Consider the following 16,778-nt stretch of genomic DNA (forward strand, 5'->3'; position numbering starts at 1 on the left):
GGTATAATACATCCCAGCTGTTAGCCTGGCCAGGAGCAGGCTAGCTGCACAGAATAAATCTCCATGGAAACTTAGGTGTTTCTGCTTTCGTGAAACTGAGTTAAGGCTTAAGTCATCCAGGATAACTGGGAAATCCTGGCTGAATCCGCTATCTAGGTTTTGTGAAATAGCCCTCAGTTGTTCAAAAGCTTTGCCGCATAAATAGTCTGGAATTTGATTTAAATCCAAACCAATCAGGATCTGATCAAAGAAAAGTCTGGACCACGGTGCGGACCAAACGGACAAAATTTGGTCTGACTAAAAGAGGTTCAAACCGAACCATGGTCCGGTTTGTTTCTAGTGTGAAAGCATTTTTTGGATGGTTTGGACTTTCGGGCCAAATACTGGAAGCTCTGGCAGCTGGTAAGCGGGGAAGCTCCTTTAAGGACTACCTCAGTGCTTAGTGTGTACGTGAGAGAGGGTAACGTGGTCAGCGCTCAGAACAGACCGCTGTCTGCTATCGGAGCAGAGAATGTATCCGTTTACTTGTTAAGTGGTAGTAAATGTACAATGTAGGTTTCAGTTTGTCTCTGAATAAATGCTGCAGCTCCTCAAACCCCAAGTAGCCTAAAGCTCCCATGTCGTGCTTCTCGACAACGCAACAAAAGAAAAAGAGCCGCGGCAGCGCGGGGAGAGCACTGGCCAGTTGGACAAACTCGTCTACAGACCTTTCAATTACAACTGTCGGGAGACGCAGCTCACGTATGTGATGACAACAGGACGTAGTTCTGCCACATGTAGGTCTGTAGCGCGCTTGCATAACTACAGTGTGAAACCAAAACTTACCGGATGCAATGCAAAAACATGAACCTCGGTTCGGACTTTCAGGTGTGAAAGCCCCCTAAATCTGACCAGATTTTTGATACCAGCTTTAACAGTTTTTGATAGTATCGATAGAGAACCTAAAAGTACTCACCTAACTAATACATGGCCCTAACCATGATAAGCTTTACAACTACGATGCAGGGATATACAATAGTTTTGGTTGTTTCTTTATGACCAGTCCAACTGTACCGGCGGTATATTGAAGCATAATTTAACCCTGGCTGGGAATTGTCTTTTTTTTCTTCTTCCAGACAGCTGATTGTCCATCTAAAGGTGTTCGCCAAATTCACCAACCCTCGCTCCCTCTACATGGAGAGCAGCCTCAGCGAGCTCTATAACCAGGTAATCCTAAAACGTCACACACACACACACACACACACACACACACACACACACACACACACACACACACACACACACACACCTTCAAACAATAGCAACGTCAGAGCTGCCTAATACTGTCACCCCTCTATGTATTTCACCCTAAAAGATGTCCGAACAGAGTTTGGGAACCTTGGACCGTTTCTGTTTTAATATATTAAGGTTAAGTATTTTCCAAGGCATTGAACCAACATGACACGTTTCTCTCTGTTTTCAGTTGCTCTGCCATCAGGACCAGCAGATCCAGCGAGTGGCACTGGAATGTGTTCTCACATACAAAGACTCCAACATAGTGCCATACAAGTAAGAAAACCACCTGAAGAGATGGACAGAAAAGCAAATATACAGTAATGCGTCTCTCCAAGCAACAATCTCCCATTCTTTTCTTTCCTCAATGAGGTGATTGTGTGTGTCTTGGATAGGAATCAGAGCTCTCGTCCTCCAGCCTCTATGGTTACAGGCGGATGCATGTTAACTTCCTCCTCAGTGCTGACTCCGCCTGACATCATGCCCTCTGTTATCAAGCTATCCGTTTACTGTAGCTCCAGCCCGCCTGCAGACAGATGTGTATTTCTGAGGAAGTTTAGCATTACAGATGATTGTGTACGACTCTTTGTTCAGGGCCAGCCAACACTGACCTGGTTCTAGGACAGTTTGACAGTCAGCAGTAAACAGACCCTGGGATTCAGATTCATTTCGTATCCTGTTCATCAATCCATATCTCATTAAGTGGTTTTTAAATACCATAGAATTAAAAGATTTAATTTATTTTATTAGTTTATTAGTATCATTACGATGCTACATTATGGGCAATTAGGAGTTTTTTAACCAAAGTTCTGAGTGTCTACCTTGCGAATAAGGCTTAGCACAAGACCTTGATCTACTAGAAGCTGCAGGGGGATGTGTTTGACCTTTTTGTTTTGTGTGTGTCTGTGTGTGTTTGTGCAGGGAGAATCTCGAGAGGCTACTGGACGACAAACACTTCAAAGAGGAGATTGTTCATTTCAACATTACTGAGGAAACGGGAGTGGTTAATGCTTCACACAGAGCCAAACTCATCCCACTGCTCATGAGGTGTGTGTGTGTGTCTAAAGTTCACTACTGTAATTAACACATTATAACTCTTTGTAAATCTGTAAAAAAATCCAAAAGTGTAAAAACGTCAATATGAGGCGTTATGCGCCAGACTACCACTGGTAGGGCTAACAGGTAGCCTTACTCTGTCCAAAGTTTAGAAGAAATTCACCTACCAGCACCTTAAAAGGATTTTTTACCTCTAGACAGCCAGGCTATCTCCTCGCTGTAGCTTCATATTTAACAGACAGACAGGAGAGTGGAATATTTCTTCTAATTTAGTCCGTGACAAGAAAGTAAAGGTTTTTTTTCCCAAAATGTCAAACCATTCCTTGAACTTACTAAGAACCACTCACTACTTAAATGGGAGTATTCTTTTATTGGAACTATAAAAAAACATTGTGGTTTACATATTAGCTAATAAGACATTTCAAAGTTAAACTGCTTTTTATCTGCCGGAAAGCAGCAGGCTTTTAAACAAGAGGAATGTGCTTTTACAGATTCTCTTTCTCCAGCCAGTCTGTCTCCCACACTTCCATTGTTGACGTTTTTATTAATAATATAGGTTCTATGTTTCATTCATCTGGTGATTTGCATGGAATCAGCCTTGCTGGCTGCTTGATGCCAACATTATTTCCTTATTTAGGAAGCTTCTAAGCCTGCGATGTACTGTGGGAACAGTATGACATATTCATACATAAATGATTGAAACAAGAAAAGGATGCTTATAATTACAGTATAGAGTTATTTTTTTTATTACGTTGCCCACTAAAAACTCCAGCATGCCATTTCTTATTATTTGTCTATTTTCTCAGTTAATAATTCATCACAGCTTGTCCAGAAGTAACACTTCACTTGATCTAACATCACCAGCCCTGTGTTTGCTGTTTATGGTTCAGGATCCTGTTTGGCCGTCTGCGCAGTAAAGCAGGGAGTAAGTTTCAGGGGAAGGCGAGCGCCGCCACCCGGTCCTCCATTATCCTGCGTTTCCTGGCAGGTTGCCAAGCTGAGGAGCTGGGAATATTCATCAACCTGCTGCTGGAGCCCGTCTGCCATCACAGCCAAGGTAGGAGGACATGTCTGCGGTAGACGATGAACGATTTTCATTTGAGACCTGATTTACCTGATTAAGGTCTGAGACCGAAACGTTGTATTTTTCTAAATAAATTATTGCTTGCGTAATGGTCAGTGTGCGGGACTTTCTCTAAACCTTTTGATCTGCTACTTTTGATCATATCCTACGCACCTGCCTGACATAAGAGGTGTGCAAAAAAAAGCTTTCCTACACTTGAGACATGAGCAAAATCCAAAGTTGTTTTTTTGTTGGTTGAAAAATGACTTACTCAGATCTTGCAGCGTTTTGGAATCCTCAAAGTAATCTCAGGTCTCTGATCCATCGTGTTGGATAATGTAGACTGCCAAGACCATTTCCAAATCGGGGCCTGAATCTTGTTAATTTTTCGATCAATTGTTTAAATTGTCCAAACAAATAGCAATACTTGGCCACAACCATTTTCTAAAGTCCAAGAAGACTTCTTCATGTCTTGTTTTGTGCAACCATGAGTCCAAAACTGAAAGATGTTCGATATGTAGACATATAAATTGATATAAAACAGCAAATTCTCATATTTGAAAAGCTAGAACTCAGTAAAGATTGCTGCCAAAGAGGCTTCTACAAAGTACTGAATCAAGGGTTAGGGTAAAGAAGTAATGCCTTACTTATATTACTCACTGCTGAAAGTAACTAGTAAGTAACTACTACTAGTTGCATTACTTTTGGATTACTCCATAACATCACCTGAGATGCACCATAACTTACTTGCTAAATAACAAAGTTAAATGATATATAATGAGAACATGCACAAGATCTCTCTTTTATGCTCTTTAATACCACAGAGCTGACAACAAAGTTGTGTTGAATGGAGCTGGAGTGTAAATTGATGGGTGGAAATAGGAATTTTATCCCTTTTAAAATTACATCTACACAGCAAAGTGTGCAAATGTGAAGGGGTCTAAAATCTTTCTAAAGCCACTGTATAAGTCTCCATGGCACAAGGCTACATTTTTAGTTTACGTGGGTGTCTCATTAGGATTGAAAATGATCTGTGATAACTACAATTATGTCCAATTTCCAAGTTCTTCTAACTGGTGGAGGTACTCTGGGCCCATTACTGCTTACATGTGTAGTTGATCCACAGATAAAGGATTGAATGATTCTAATAGTGTATCATATGCAGCCCAGTACACAAGTCTCTCATGAACTGATGCTCCCCTGAGACTCCGGTGTAAAAACAGCCTTTTAACAGTCCCTCGCCAACCTTTTGTGTCCTCAGGTTCGTGCGTGGCGGCAGTGGAGAAAGCCGTAGCGGAGACGGACGTGGCTGCCGTCCTGCCGCTGGGCCGTCAGCACAGCCTGCTGAACATCATCAATGTGCTGATCCAGAAACTGGGCCACCTCATCCACATCTACCTGCCCAAGGTGCTGCAGATCCTGCTGTGTGTCACCGCCTCTGTGTCCACCCTCCTGGACAACAACAGGGACCAGGTGAGAGCATCTCAAAAGTACCAAATGAAATTGGTTGAAGTGGTTGAGATACCGCTGCTGTATTAATGTGTCATTTAAAGCATTCTTACCTCAAAAAGTACAACACTGGCTACGTTTACATGCACACCAATATTCCACTATTATTCCAGGTCATGTAAACAACATATTACGGATGGATCTTCCGAATAAGGCCTTTTCCCATAAATAAAGCATTTTCCGATTAAGACATGGGATATTCCGGTATTCTTCGGGTTTTAGAAGCATTCTTTGGACATGTATACAGCGCTTTCGGAATATGCGTCTCAATCTGGGTTTTTACCCAAGTTTACACCCAGTTTACGGCCTCTTGTCTGTTTTACGGCTTACGGTCAGCTCTGTGCGTGGCTATGGTTGCTGTACACAAACCAACCAGCCAACAGTTTGCAAGGCTGCAGAAGCGATAAGAAACACAGCTACTTTTAAACATTATCACATTTATCATAGTCGGAAAATCTTCCTTTTCAGCATAAGGGCAAAAAACGGAATATTATGTGCATGTAAACGTAGTCACTGTTACAACAGTATATAACAAAATGCCCTGCATTTAGAGATTCCAAAGCCTCTCAGTGTCCTGGTGTCTCAGTGTTGAGTTGTTCTATCGTCTGCAGCTGCGAGCGGGTTGCATCAGTCCCCTGAAGAACCTGAGGCGACTCGGTATCCTGAGGATCCAGGACTTTTTTGACGGCTTCGACTCCTACAGCTTCAGTGAAGACGAGCTGGATGCGGTCTTCCAGGCTGTGATCTGGCCTCAGGTACGTCTTGCAAAAAAGCTTTTGTTTATACGTGGGTTTTTATTATGTTTTTATTTGGGTTTTTTGTCCATACATTTCTGGTTTACATTTCTTTCTTTCTTTCTTTCTTTCTTTCTTTTCAGGTGTGTCGCCTCCCCACAGAGAGCCCTTACTCCCCCACTCCTCTACTGAAACTCATCCATGTGTGGTGCAAAAATGCCAGGTTAGAGTCTTCCTCTCTTCTAGCTCATCTATCCAACAAAATCCTCTTCACTAGTTAATAGTAGATGTCATTCAGAGTGAGTTTAAGGAAGTCCAACAATTTTCTTTTGTCTGACTGTCTCAGGTACTTCCCCCTCTTGGCCAAACAGAGGCCAAACCAGCCGGAGTGCGATGTTCTCCTTAACGTCTTCAGCCTCCTCTCAGCCAAAAATGCTTCCCCGGTGACCATCGCCATGGTAATGGACATAGCTGAGTCCCTAGCGACCGCTGAAGACTTTGTTGCCTCAGAGGCCGAGACAGAGCTGAGCGTCAACGGCTGTGTGTTCCCGGAGCCTAAAGAGGGTGCTCTCGTCACTGCAGGTCAGCGGCAGTTGTTTCGTAACTCCATGTCAGGCTAATTGTTGCCACTGGCCAAAGTTAAATGTCCATGTTGTTGTATCTCCTCCAGACTCATTAAGCAAGGGCTCCAGAGTGCTGCTGCCTCACGTATCCACGCTGCTGCAGTACCTCAGCGGAGTCGTACGCAACACCGACCGACTCAGGAAGAAGAAGTTCAGGGCACACGTGGCCAAGGAGCTCAACATCCTCTCCAAGTTAGTGTGTTATTTGAATGAGAACACAGTATAGTTTTTTCTGTATTGCTGTATATAAGATTTGACTCAGACCTATATGCAGTTGTCTCATCAAATACTTCATTTCTTTTTTAATGCGTGACTTTTTCTCTGCCAGGGTCAGTCGATTTGTGAGTGACAAGGAGCAGAGCTCGGTGCTCATCAGCCTGTTGCTGCCCTACCTCCAGAAATGCCACAATCCTGAAGTAAGACTAACATCTTATTATGTGTCTGTTGCTTAAAAGAGACCGATTCAAAACTTGATTACTTAGTAGTCAAATATTTTCGGTCAACGGTTTCTACCTTAGAACAGAGCCACCAGGGCTGTGTGTCAGAACCATGGTCATTGATTTTGGTGTCCTGAAAAGCATCTGTGCCTGGTATGCTCAACTCAGAACGACATGTTGTTGGAGCGTGGGTCTTCTCGCTGCCCACGAATAACCTTCCTGTGTGTTTTTATTTCAGGAGACAGAAATCGACGTCCTGGCCACAGTGCAGAACCTGCTGCGACAGTGTGTGCAGCCCTCGGCCTTCCTGCGGCCGCTCAGCAAACTCTTCTCCATCATCCACAACAAGCTGCCCAGGCAGGCCCTCACTAATGTCTTCCAGGTACAGCAGAGAGCCCAACACAAATATTATGTTTACAGTAGGGCTGTCGATCGATTAAATGTATTAATCGCAAAGTAATCATACCTTTTTCTTTATCTCTTCTAAATGTACCTTAAAAGGGATATTTTTGTAATGCTCAAGTGGTATTTGAGACTGGACGTACTCCGGTGGTAACTCAATTCACATCGACAGTTAATGCAAATAACTTAAGTCTTGTAGAGCGAATCATCTTGCCATTCAAAAACCCTTTTCTGCTCAAGGAGCTTTGTTTCTGCTAGCCATCCACTCCCTCTGGATGTATTATAAGACGCGCTCCTATTCAGCCTTCTCACCTCCGGTGCAGGCATCATACATCATACAGTCAACAGAGTCATATACTGTATGTAGCTTCTAGCCTGTATGTGTGTATTTCCAGTTTCCAGGACAAAAGCAGTACACACTGATATAATTTGAGGCTGCTGTAAATGATATTTACATATGGATAATAAAAAAAACGGAATATGCTGAATATCACTAAAATGAGATGATTTGTGACTTTCTGTTGATATAAAGCAGAGATTTGCCTTGAATCATTGATGATTTTTTTATTTTTATTATTGCTTATTATTATATTATTAATCTTTCTAACTCTAACGTGTCTGTGCTGCTCTGCTTTCAGACTCTGTCAGATCTGGAGCCTTCACTCACGTACATCACTGATTTAGCAACAAAGGTAAGATCATTTATTACATCACATTAAATGTTATGTTATTATTAGTTATACATTAACCAGGAAGATCAGAGATGTTTTCTTGAATTATTAATCTAACTCCTAGACCTGCCGACTGTAATCTCTAATCAACCCCCCCCCCCCACCCCGCAGTTAAACGCGTTCGACAGTCGACACTTGGATGAGATCTACTTTGACGTGCGTCTGGCGGCGTTCCAAGACGCCACCAGGCGAGTCAAAGACATGACGACTCTGGACCTGGACTACATCAGCACCATCATGCACAACTGCTTCCACACCTTCGAGGTAAGCAGATATATGACACAGATATACTGTCGAAAGTAACACTACAGTGGTGCTCAGAACTTTATGAACCCATGCTAAAGTTGACTAAAAAGAGGAATAAAAAAATCATCTTTTGGAAATTGATCTTAATGCCTTAATTAAATCCTACCTTTAAGGTCACCAATATTCTTTGTGAATGACCAATGTATCGTAAATAAATAAATGTTCTTCCTTAAAATACTGGGGGCATAAGTAAGTACACCCCTATGTTAAATTCCCATAGAGGAAGGCAGATTTGTATTTTTAAAGGCCAGTTATTTCATGGATCCAGGATACTATGCTTCCTGATAAAGTTCCCTTGGCCTTTGGAATTAAAATAGCCCCCCCACATCATCACATACCCTTCACCATACCTAGAGATTGGCATGGTTTTATTGCAGTTAGCCTAATAGCTGGTTTGATTTGCATTGAGAGATGACCTTTTGAAAAGTACCCCATGCCAATCTCTGCCTGCCTCTATGGGAATTTAACATAGGGTTGTATATACTTATGTCCCCTGTATTTTAAGGAAGAACTTTTATTTATTGACGATACATTATTCATTCACAAAGAAAATTGGTGTTCTCAAAGGTTGGATTTTTCCTAATTTTTTTAATTAAGGCATTAAGATCAATTTCCAAAAGATTTATTTTTTTTATTGCTCTTTTTAGTCAACTTTAGCATGGGTTCATAAACTTATGAGCACCACTGTACTTGGCTACTTTGATAACTTTGATTGATTTCTTCCCTTACAGATTGGTGACATGTCGCTGGGAGACAACGCCACCTTGTGTCTGTCGGCAGTGATCACCCAGCTGGCGGCGGTCGGGGCTGGAGAGCAGCTCTACAAGGACATCGTCCAACACACCATCCTGGACGCTGTACACAAGGGGCTTCGCAGCAAGACAGAGGTGGGAACACACACCTGTCCTCCCCATTTCTAAACACAGCAGCTGTTTCACGGACACTAGCACTTTTTCCACTATGCACTTTAATTATTGCAGTTACTTTTTGTCGTATTGTCTGTTGTCATATGTGTCCTTCTTTATGTCCTAAGATGCTTCGTTGATCTTATGTTTATGTTTTTATGTTGATTTTCGAATGGTTGCACGTTGGTGTGGTGAAGCAGACTGTAGCAATATGCCCAAGACACAAATCCCCCCCCCCCCTCTGGGCCCATAAAGTGTATTCTATTCTATGCTCTAAAGATAGGGCTGCAACCAACATGGCTGGTAGATTTTCAAAGTTACCAGCCAATCAGATTTTCCACTAGCTAAATTATTTTCCAGGGGAAATAAACCAGAATATGAGTGCCGCTGAATACATTTAAACATCCATGTTTCTTTAAATAGTTTTTATTTGAGTTTGATGGCAGATAAACATTAATATGTTTAAAAAAATATAAAGATTTACTTTCAAAACAAGCATGTTATAACATAATACCGTAATGGTGAACAGAAGATAAAGATCATGTATCAGAGTCCCCCTCTGAGTCTGTGCCAGTCTGGATATGCTCAGTTCCTGCTGCTCGCTCTTTGTGTACAAACTCTTTGTCGTCCCATGTGTCTGCAGCCTTCCTCTTTCGGTTTTTGAACTCCCGTAAAATATCTCCACTTTTGTTTTTTCCTAACTAACTTTACTACTTAATTTCAGCTCCTCTGGTTTGTTTGACGTTCCGTTCATCTTCTCTGTTTGAGCGTAGCTCATAATCGCTACCACACACGTAGCCAGTGGTTGGATGACACGTCACGACACAGTGTTGCCAGATAAAGATTACGTTTCTAACCCAAACACACACAACACCGCCAACATTTCTTGGCTTTACAATGTTACCTGTCAAGTTAATTTTTACCCACATTTGGCGGGTTGGGAGGTGTTAATTTAAAGCCCTGGCTGCAATTAAGGATTATTTTCTTAGTCGATTAATGTGTTGATTATTTTCTTGATTAATCAATTAGTTGTTTATTCTATATAAAATGTCAAAAAATTATGAAAAATGTCAATCGGTGTTTCCAAAAGCCCAAGATGACGTCCTCAAATGTCTTGTTTTGTCCACAACTCAAAGATGTTCAGTTTACTGTCCCAGAGGAGAGATGAAACTAGAAAATACTCACATTCAGGAAGCTGGAAGAAACTTTGCAGCTCTTTCTAAATAGCCACCATGTTTAAAAGTGTGGCCTCTCCCCCCAGAGCGTGCAGCATGAATACACGTCGGTGCTGGCCTGTCTGGTGAAGACCTTTCCTACCAGGAAGGAGTTCAGAGACCTGGTGCAGCTCACCAACTACAGTGACCTCGAGTCTGACTTCTTTGAGCACATGAAGCACATCCAGGTAAGAGAGAAACCAGGAACACTCACTCCCATCTCCCTTTGTGTCTGTCATATGTAGGGCTGGGTGTAAAAAAACGGATTCTCCAATTCAAATCAATCTTCATTTGAGAGCGATCTTTTAGGAGGCTCTTTTGAGTGAAGATATTGGTATCATATGGAACTAGACGATTAAAGAATCATGTTGTATAACACTCCTTAGGCTAAAGTTTGGCGAGCGATAAACTGCCATGGCCATTTTTACAGCTGTATGGCTTTAGGTTTACAGCCTCTGCATCACACCCTATGTACTTAAAAACACACTTGTACTATCTTTTTTGTCCCTATGTAACTGCTTTGGGCTCTTAATATTTTTTAACAATGCACCAGTTTATAATGTTAACAATTTACAGCATTAGTTCTCTGAGAATCTCTTTCATATTGTGTGTGTGTGTGTGTGTGTGTGTCTTCTTCCTGTTTAGATCCACCGTCGGGGCCGTGCCCTCAGGAAGTTAGCCAAGCAGCTGACCGAGGGCCAGGTGGTGATGACACCGCGTTCCCTCCAGAATTACATCATGCCGTACGCCATGACCGCCCTGCTAGATGAGAAGATGCTCAAGGTGACTCAGACGTGCATTCAAAACTTGGTTTGTTTGTTTGTTTGTGTGTGTGTGTCTGACCCCTCTCATCCTCACACACTGCAGCATGAGAGCATGATCTCGGCGTCGGTGGAGGTGGTGGGCGCCGTGTGTCGGAGGCTGACGTGGTCCAAGTACCTGTACTACCTCAAACACTTTGTCCACATCCTGCAGACAGGGCAGGCTGAGCAGAAACTGGCTGCCAGGTGGGGTCCTCTGTTGTTACTGTTTTTAACCATTGCATTGTTTCCACTGACCTTTTAAAAAAAAACATCATGATTTGTTGAAGCATTTCATTAACTTTGTATTAAGAGACTCCCTCTCCTCCTACTTTCCTTTTCTCCCTCGTGTTGTACCGCTATATCTCCAGTTTGCTGGTCACAGTGCTGGAGGCTTTCCATTTTGACCACGAGACCCTCAACAGAGAAATGGAGGCTGCCAAGGCCAGAGAGGGTGAGTGACTGATCCCTGTTTATTTTTTTTTAATCCTGCTTATTTGAAAGAGCTCAGACTACTTGAAACAAATACAAGGTCTGATAAATGTAGATGCCGTAATGCGTCCAATTTCAAATGGATAAAACAAAACATCCTAAATCAATCTACGTATCTTTATCAAGCCGGCAGTGTTGCAGTGGAAGCAGATGATGATGATGAGGAGCAAGCTGCAGCCGACGAATCGGACGCAAGCGACGATGAGGAGGCGATGCAGGTGGGCGGTGAGACCGCTCCATCGGATGTCCCCATGGAAACGGACCCCACCAGTGGAGGAAAAGAGGTCCTCTCTAAGGAAGCAGCCACCTCTGAAGCCAAGGGGCCAGCAGCTCCTTCGAAGCCCAGCGCAGTGGCCAGCGGGCTGCCGCAGAGCAAGGAGGAGCTGGAGTCTCTGATCAGCGGCATCCACACCACTGTTAGTAACAGCGTGCTGCCTCGCCTGCACAAGTGTCTCACTGCAAAGGTACAAATGCAAATGTGCACACACACACACACACATACAGTCGTAATCTGTTCTGGAAGCTCTGAACAGCAGTGTAATATTGGAAGTGTGCGTGTGTGTCGTCTAGATAAAGCGGGACGATGAGCACAAAGCAGTGAAGTCAAAGGATGTGAAGGATGAGGAGGTGGCGAGGATACCGATAGCCTTCGCCATGATCAAGCTGATGCAGTCTCTGCCTATACACATCATGGAGGCCAACCTGCCTGGGTATGCGTCTTGTGTGTGTGTGTAAATGGACTGTATTTATATAGCGCTTTTCTAGTCTTAACTACTCAAAGCGCTTTTCACATTACAGGCAACATTCACGGTACAGTAAACATCACTGCCTCTATTGCTGCAACAAGAAAGTCGGAAAGTGCTATGAGGGTAAAAAATGCTTGTGTGGTAAATATTTGCATGTGTGTGTGTCATCCAGGATCCTGATCAAGGTGTGTGTGGTGCTGAGGAACCGCTTCCAGGAGATCCGAGACGTGGGCGTAGGGAAACGTGGGGAAAAAACCCCCCCTTTTGGGGCCCCTGCCCCCGCCTGCCCCCCCCCCAAAGAGATGCAGGGGCTCCTGGCCAAGGGCTACCAGGTAGGAGCACACGCACACACACACACACACACACACACACACACACACACACACACACACACACACACACAGCCCCAGTAAAAGAAAAGCTGTTCCACTATCTTCTCTCTTCAGCATGTCAGCATTGTCTTTGAAAATTCCTAATATGTCTGTCTGTTTCTCTGTTTGTGCCCCCGGGTCCATGTGCTAACATTCACAGTATACCAGCTGCTGTCCGTCCTCAGTCCGACCCTGAAGAGTGGAGACCTGGACCCATGCATGAACATGCTCATCGATGTAAGAACGCTTCACACCACAAACCCACCTAGACTCCACTACGTCTAATAATAAAGGGGGCTCAGCATTTCTTCTTCTTCTCCTCCTCCCTGTTGGTCAGATCTTCAACAACGAGCTGTTCGGGCCCGTGGCCGAGGAGAAGGAGGTGAAGGGGATCGTCTCCAAGCTGATGGAGGCGCGACACAGCAAGAGCATGGACTCCTACGAGCTGCTGGCCCAGTTTTGCAGCAAGGAGAGCGTCACCAAGTTCATTTTGCCACTCAAGGAGGTGAGGGGATCAATATATTAAAATATATTTAAACAGATGATTAAACACAGATATTTAGTTTTTTTTTTTCCTCCCTCAGACCTTCATCAGGTAAATTCCTTAAAACAAAAGCAGTTATACATAAACATAAAACTTTGACTTTCAGATTCTGGAGAATTCCTGCAGTCTGAAGGTGTGTAACCGGGTGAGCGCCGTGCTGCGGCGGCTGGTCCTGGGTCTGCTCGTCAACGAGGGCATGACTGCTCATGATATCTTGCTGCTGTGCCACAGCCTGGTCAGCCAGAGTCTGCCGCTGCTCACCAAGAGAGACCGGTATGAATGAAGACACGCACCCACGCCAATATACAGGTAATGACTTTGATGCTTATTTACCACCGACGACACTGTGTGTGTATGTGTGTATTTTGTAGAGAGAGAGCCTCAGCTAAGCCTCCCCCAGACCCCCGACTGCCTCCTCCCAGCTGTCTGCTCCTGCCTCCGACTCCAAAGAGAGGGGGTCAGAAAGCTCCAGTCAGCAGCCGGACCAACATGCATATCCTGGTGGACGCTGGCCTCAAGGTGCACATTAAAAACACTATCCAGTCCTTCCAGAAAAAATGCTGAGTTTTTTTGTGGTTGTTGCGAGCAAAAATCCTTGATTATGCGGCACGTTTAAAAAAAAAAAAAATGCGATGGAATATGCGGGATATTTATGCAATGAAATTGCGGGAACTTGCAAAAACTGCGGTTTATTGAACATTTGACATTTTTCAACTTTCTACGGAGATATATGTGACTTTTTTGCAACGAAAATGCGGGGGTTATGAAATCACGCAAGCCCCGCATATTTTGCGCGGAAATCGGCAATTAATGCGGCGAAAGTGCGGCTTATTTGGAAAGAAATGCGGCCCCCGCATAAATATGCTGACTTTGGCTGATTATGCATTAAATTATGCGAATAGCATAATCACGTTTTTCTGGAGGGACTGCCTACCCGAGCTAGGATTCTATAATGTACTAGATTAGTTAGTTAGTTTTCTGAAATGTTTGCCGTCCTGCGTGTCCTTCTATCTTCAGCTGCTCCACCTGAGTCTGAAGAAATCTAAAGTGTCGTCGTCCGAGGCCTCGGCGCTGGAGATGCTGGATCCTTTCGTACTGCTGCTGCTCGACTGCCTCAACTCCATGCATGTCAAGGTACAAGCATTTTATGTTTACATGGGTACCTTTTTTTTTATCAGCCTCAAATAGAGATTCTAACATGTACTCCCTCTTCCTTCATCCTCCCTCCCTCCCAGGTGATCACAGAGGCTCTGGTGGCGTTCACTTGGCTGTTAAAGTTCCCTCTGCCAGCAGTGGAGCAGAACGCCGACCAGCTGACTAAGCACCTCTTTGTCCTGCTGAAGGATTACTCCAAGGCCGGAGCCGCCCGCGGGGAGAACTACAACCTGGTCCAGAACTGCTTCAAGGTACCCCTAATAGTAATAAATACACACATCTGAACATAAACAGGTGCTAGCTGAGGACAGGAAGTGTTTATGTTCCTGTAAGATAACGGCAACTTTCTGGAATATTATAAGGCTTTTTAAGGGAAAGAAGAGTAATTAAATCATTAAAGAAATTACTTTTTTTTTTTAAACTCAAGTATGAAATCATGCAAATGTGTTGGGTTGGAGACAAATAAAGATACAACTGCTGCTTTGATTTATGATGTTTATTCTGTCCATTTGTCTCTCAGGCCATCACCATACTGGTGAAGAATGTCAAAAGCAACCAGATCTCCGAGACACAGCTGCAGGTGCTGCTGGGATACGCCGAGGAGGACATCTATGACCAGTCTCGCCAGGCCACCGCCTTCGGCCTGCTGAAGGTAGCCGGTCAGATTTTGACCTGAGTGTGGGGGGAAAAAAAATGTTTCTTCCCAGAAATCAAACCTGCCCCCTGAGCTGTGTGTGTGTTTACATGTGTATCTGTCTTATCCAGGCGATTCTGTCCAGGAAGCTCATTGTTCCAGAGATGGAGCAGGTGATGAAAAAAGTGGCCAAGCTTTCTGTCACCGGCAGCAACGCTATGATCAGAATCCACTGTCGACAGGTACTCGCACATAAAAAAAAAAAGACACACCACATTTTTCCTCCCTGCTGAACACTGAATGACAAACATGTTTTTGTAGATCTATCTGAAATACCTGCTGGACTACCCACTGGGGAAGAAGCTGAGAGAGCACCTGGACTTTGTGGTGGCCCAGCTGCCCTATGAGCACGACACAGGCAGGGAGTCTGTGCTGGAGATGCTGGCCTACATCTTCCAGACTTTCCCTCAGGTGAGTAACATTTCCTCATAAGTCTGCATGTGGACCAAAAAAAACCTGAAAGTTTGGTTAATTCTGAATGTACACTACCAGTCAAAAGTTTGGGGTCACTTAGAAATTTCCATTCCACTCCATTATAGACAGAATGCCAGCTGAGATCAGTTGCATTGTTTTTTTTAAATCAGACCCCAAACTTATAACCGGTAGCGTATATGACCGCATTTAATCCATAATCATCAATCCAACATTAAAAAGGTCTCAATATTAATGATTGATAAACCTAAATCACTAGTTTCAACATTAAAGTTAAAGGAACACGCCGACTTATTGGGAATTTAGCTTATTCACCGTAACCCCCAGAGTAAGACGCTACATACCCTTCTCATCTCCGTGCGCGCTGTAACGCTGTCTGACGGCTCCAGCAGGTAACTGGTTCCAACTAGCCTACTGCTCCCAATTGTGACAAAATAACGCCAACATGTTCCTATTTACATGTTGTGATTTGTAGAGTCACAGCGTGTACAAAAAACAACGTAACATGAGACACAGCCATCTTCTATCCGTAAAACCGGGAACTATATTCTCAGACAGGCTTGCTGCGAGCATATCACTCCGCCCAAGTACTATATTCTTCCGCCTGAGAATATAGTTCCCGGTTTGTTTAAGGTTAGAAGATGGCTGTGTCTCGCGTTATGTTGTTTATTGTACATGCTTTGACTCTACAAATCACAACATGTAAATAGGAACATGTTGGCGTTATTTAGTCACTTATTCGGAGCAGTAGGATTACTGGAACCATTCACCTGCCTGTTCTGTGATGGGCTGATGCCACTGGAGACGTCAGACAGCTTTACAGCACGCAGGGAGATAAGAAGGGTATGTATGGACTTGTCTAACTCTGGGGGTTACGGTGAATAAGCTAAATTCCCAATAAGTCAGCGTGTTCCTTTAACACATTACGATCGCTGATTAACTTTTTAATCATTCTCTGCTCAGAAACTGCTGCTGCAGCACAGCGGCCTGTTCTTCGCCCCGCTGGCCCTGGTCGTGGTCAACGATGACTCGGCGCGCTGCAAGAAGATGGCCGCCATGGCCATCAAGACGCTGCTGACCCAGCTGGACTTGAATAACCAGAACACCCTGTTCTCCCTCGTCAACACTTGGCTAAATGCAGAGAAGGTACACGTACACTCTCACCCAAAAGTTAATCTAAATCAGCTGCTTTGTTTTAATTTTAACAAGAAAGTTTATACTTTTTTTTTTATATTGGTAACATATTTGTGTACAGTTCTTGTGGTCACTGATCATTCTGAATAAGCTCTAAT

The 16,778-nt window shown here is 43.7% G+C and overlaps 1 protein-coding gene across 1 annotated transcript in view; it reads left to right on the forward strand.

Annotated features, from left to right (window-relative positions):
* The window catches only part of utp20 (UTP20 small subunit processome component), a 32,604-nt gene that overhangs the window by 13,261 nt on the left and 2,565 nt on the right, over positions 1 to 16,778 (forward strand). The window contains exons 23-53 of the mRNA XM_039791043.1: positions 1,116 to 1,206; positions 1,463 to 1,548; positions 2,194 to 2,319; positions 3,219 to 3,385; positions 4,653 to 4,864; positions 5,512 to 5,655; positions 5,778 to 5,857; positions 5,981 to 6,216; positions 6,305 to 6,449; positions 6,586 to 6,673; positions 6,933 to 7,076; positions 7,735 to 7,788; positions 7,939 to 8,091; positions 8,865 to 9,020; positions 10,300 to 10,440; positions 10,898 to 11,035; positions 11,120 to 11,259; positions 11,424 to 11,506; positions 11,671 to 12,008; positions 12,115 to 12,254; positions 12,463 to 12,622; positions 12,800 to 12,898; positions 12,999 to 13,166; positions 13,312 to 13,478; positions 13,577 to 13,724; positions 14,223 to 14,339; positions 14,441 to 14,611; positions 14,881 to 15,012; positions 15,126 to 15,236; positions 15,316 to 15,465; positions 16,450 to 16,632. Of these exons, the coding sequence (XP_039646977.1) occupies positions 1,116 to 1,206; positions 1,463 to 1,548; positions 2,194 to 2,319; positions 3,219 to 3,385; positions 4,653 to 4,864; positions 5,512 to 5,655; positions 5,778 to 5,857; positions 5,981 to 6,216; positions 6,305 to 6,449; positions 6,586 to 6,673; positions 6,933 to 7,076; positions 7,735 to 7,788; positions 7,939 to 8,091; positions 8,865 to 9,020; positions 10,300 to 10,440; positions 10,898 to 11,035; positions 11,120 to 11,259; positions 11,424 to 11,506; positions 11,671 to 12,008; positions 12,115 to 12,254; positions 12,463 to 12,622; positions 12,800 to 12,898; positions 12,999 to 13,166; positions 13,312 to 13,478; positions 13,577 to 13,724; positions 14,223 to 14,339; positions 14,441 to 14,611; positions 14,881 to 15,012; positions 15,126 to 15,236; positions 15,316 to 15,465; positions 16,450 to 16,632 (4,468 nt within the window). The remainder of the gene's footprint in view (positions 1 to 1,115; positions 1,207 to 1,462; positions 1,549 to 2,193; positions 2,320 to 3,218; positions 3,386 to 4,652; positions 4,865 to 5,511; positions 5,656 to 5,777; positions 5,858 to 5,980; positions 6,217 to 6,304; positions 6,450 to 6,585; positions 6,674 to 6,932; positions 7,077 to 7,734; positions 7,789 to 7,938; positions 8,092 to 8,864; positions 9,021 to 10,299; positions 10,441 to 10,897; positions 11,036 to 11,119; positions 11,260 to 11,423; positions 11,507 to 11,670; positions 12,009 to 12,114; positions 12,255 to 12,462; positions 12,623 to 12,799; positions 12,899 to 12,998; positions 13,167 to 13,311; positions 13,479 to 13,576; positions 13,725 to 14,222; positions 14,340 to 14,440; positions 14,612 to 14,880; positions 15,013 to 15,125; positions 15,237 to 15,315; positions 15,466 to 16,449; positions 16,633 to 16,778) is intronic.

Source organism: Perca fluviatilis, chromosome 23 (assembly GCF_010015445.1).
Source record: "Perca fluviatilis chromosome 23, GENO_Pfluv_1.0, whole genome shotgun sequence".
Taxonomy (NCBI): domain Eukaryota; kingdom Metazoa; phylum Chordata; class Actinopteri; order Perciformes; family Percidae; genus Perca; species Perca fluviatilis.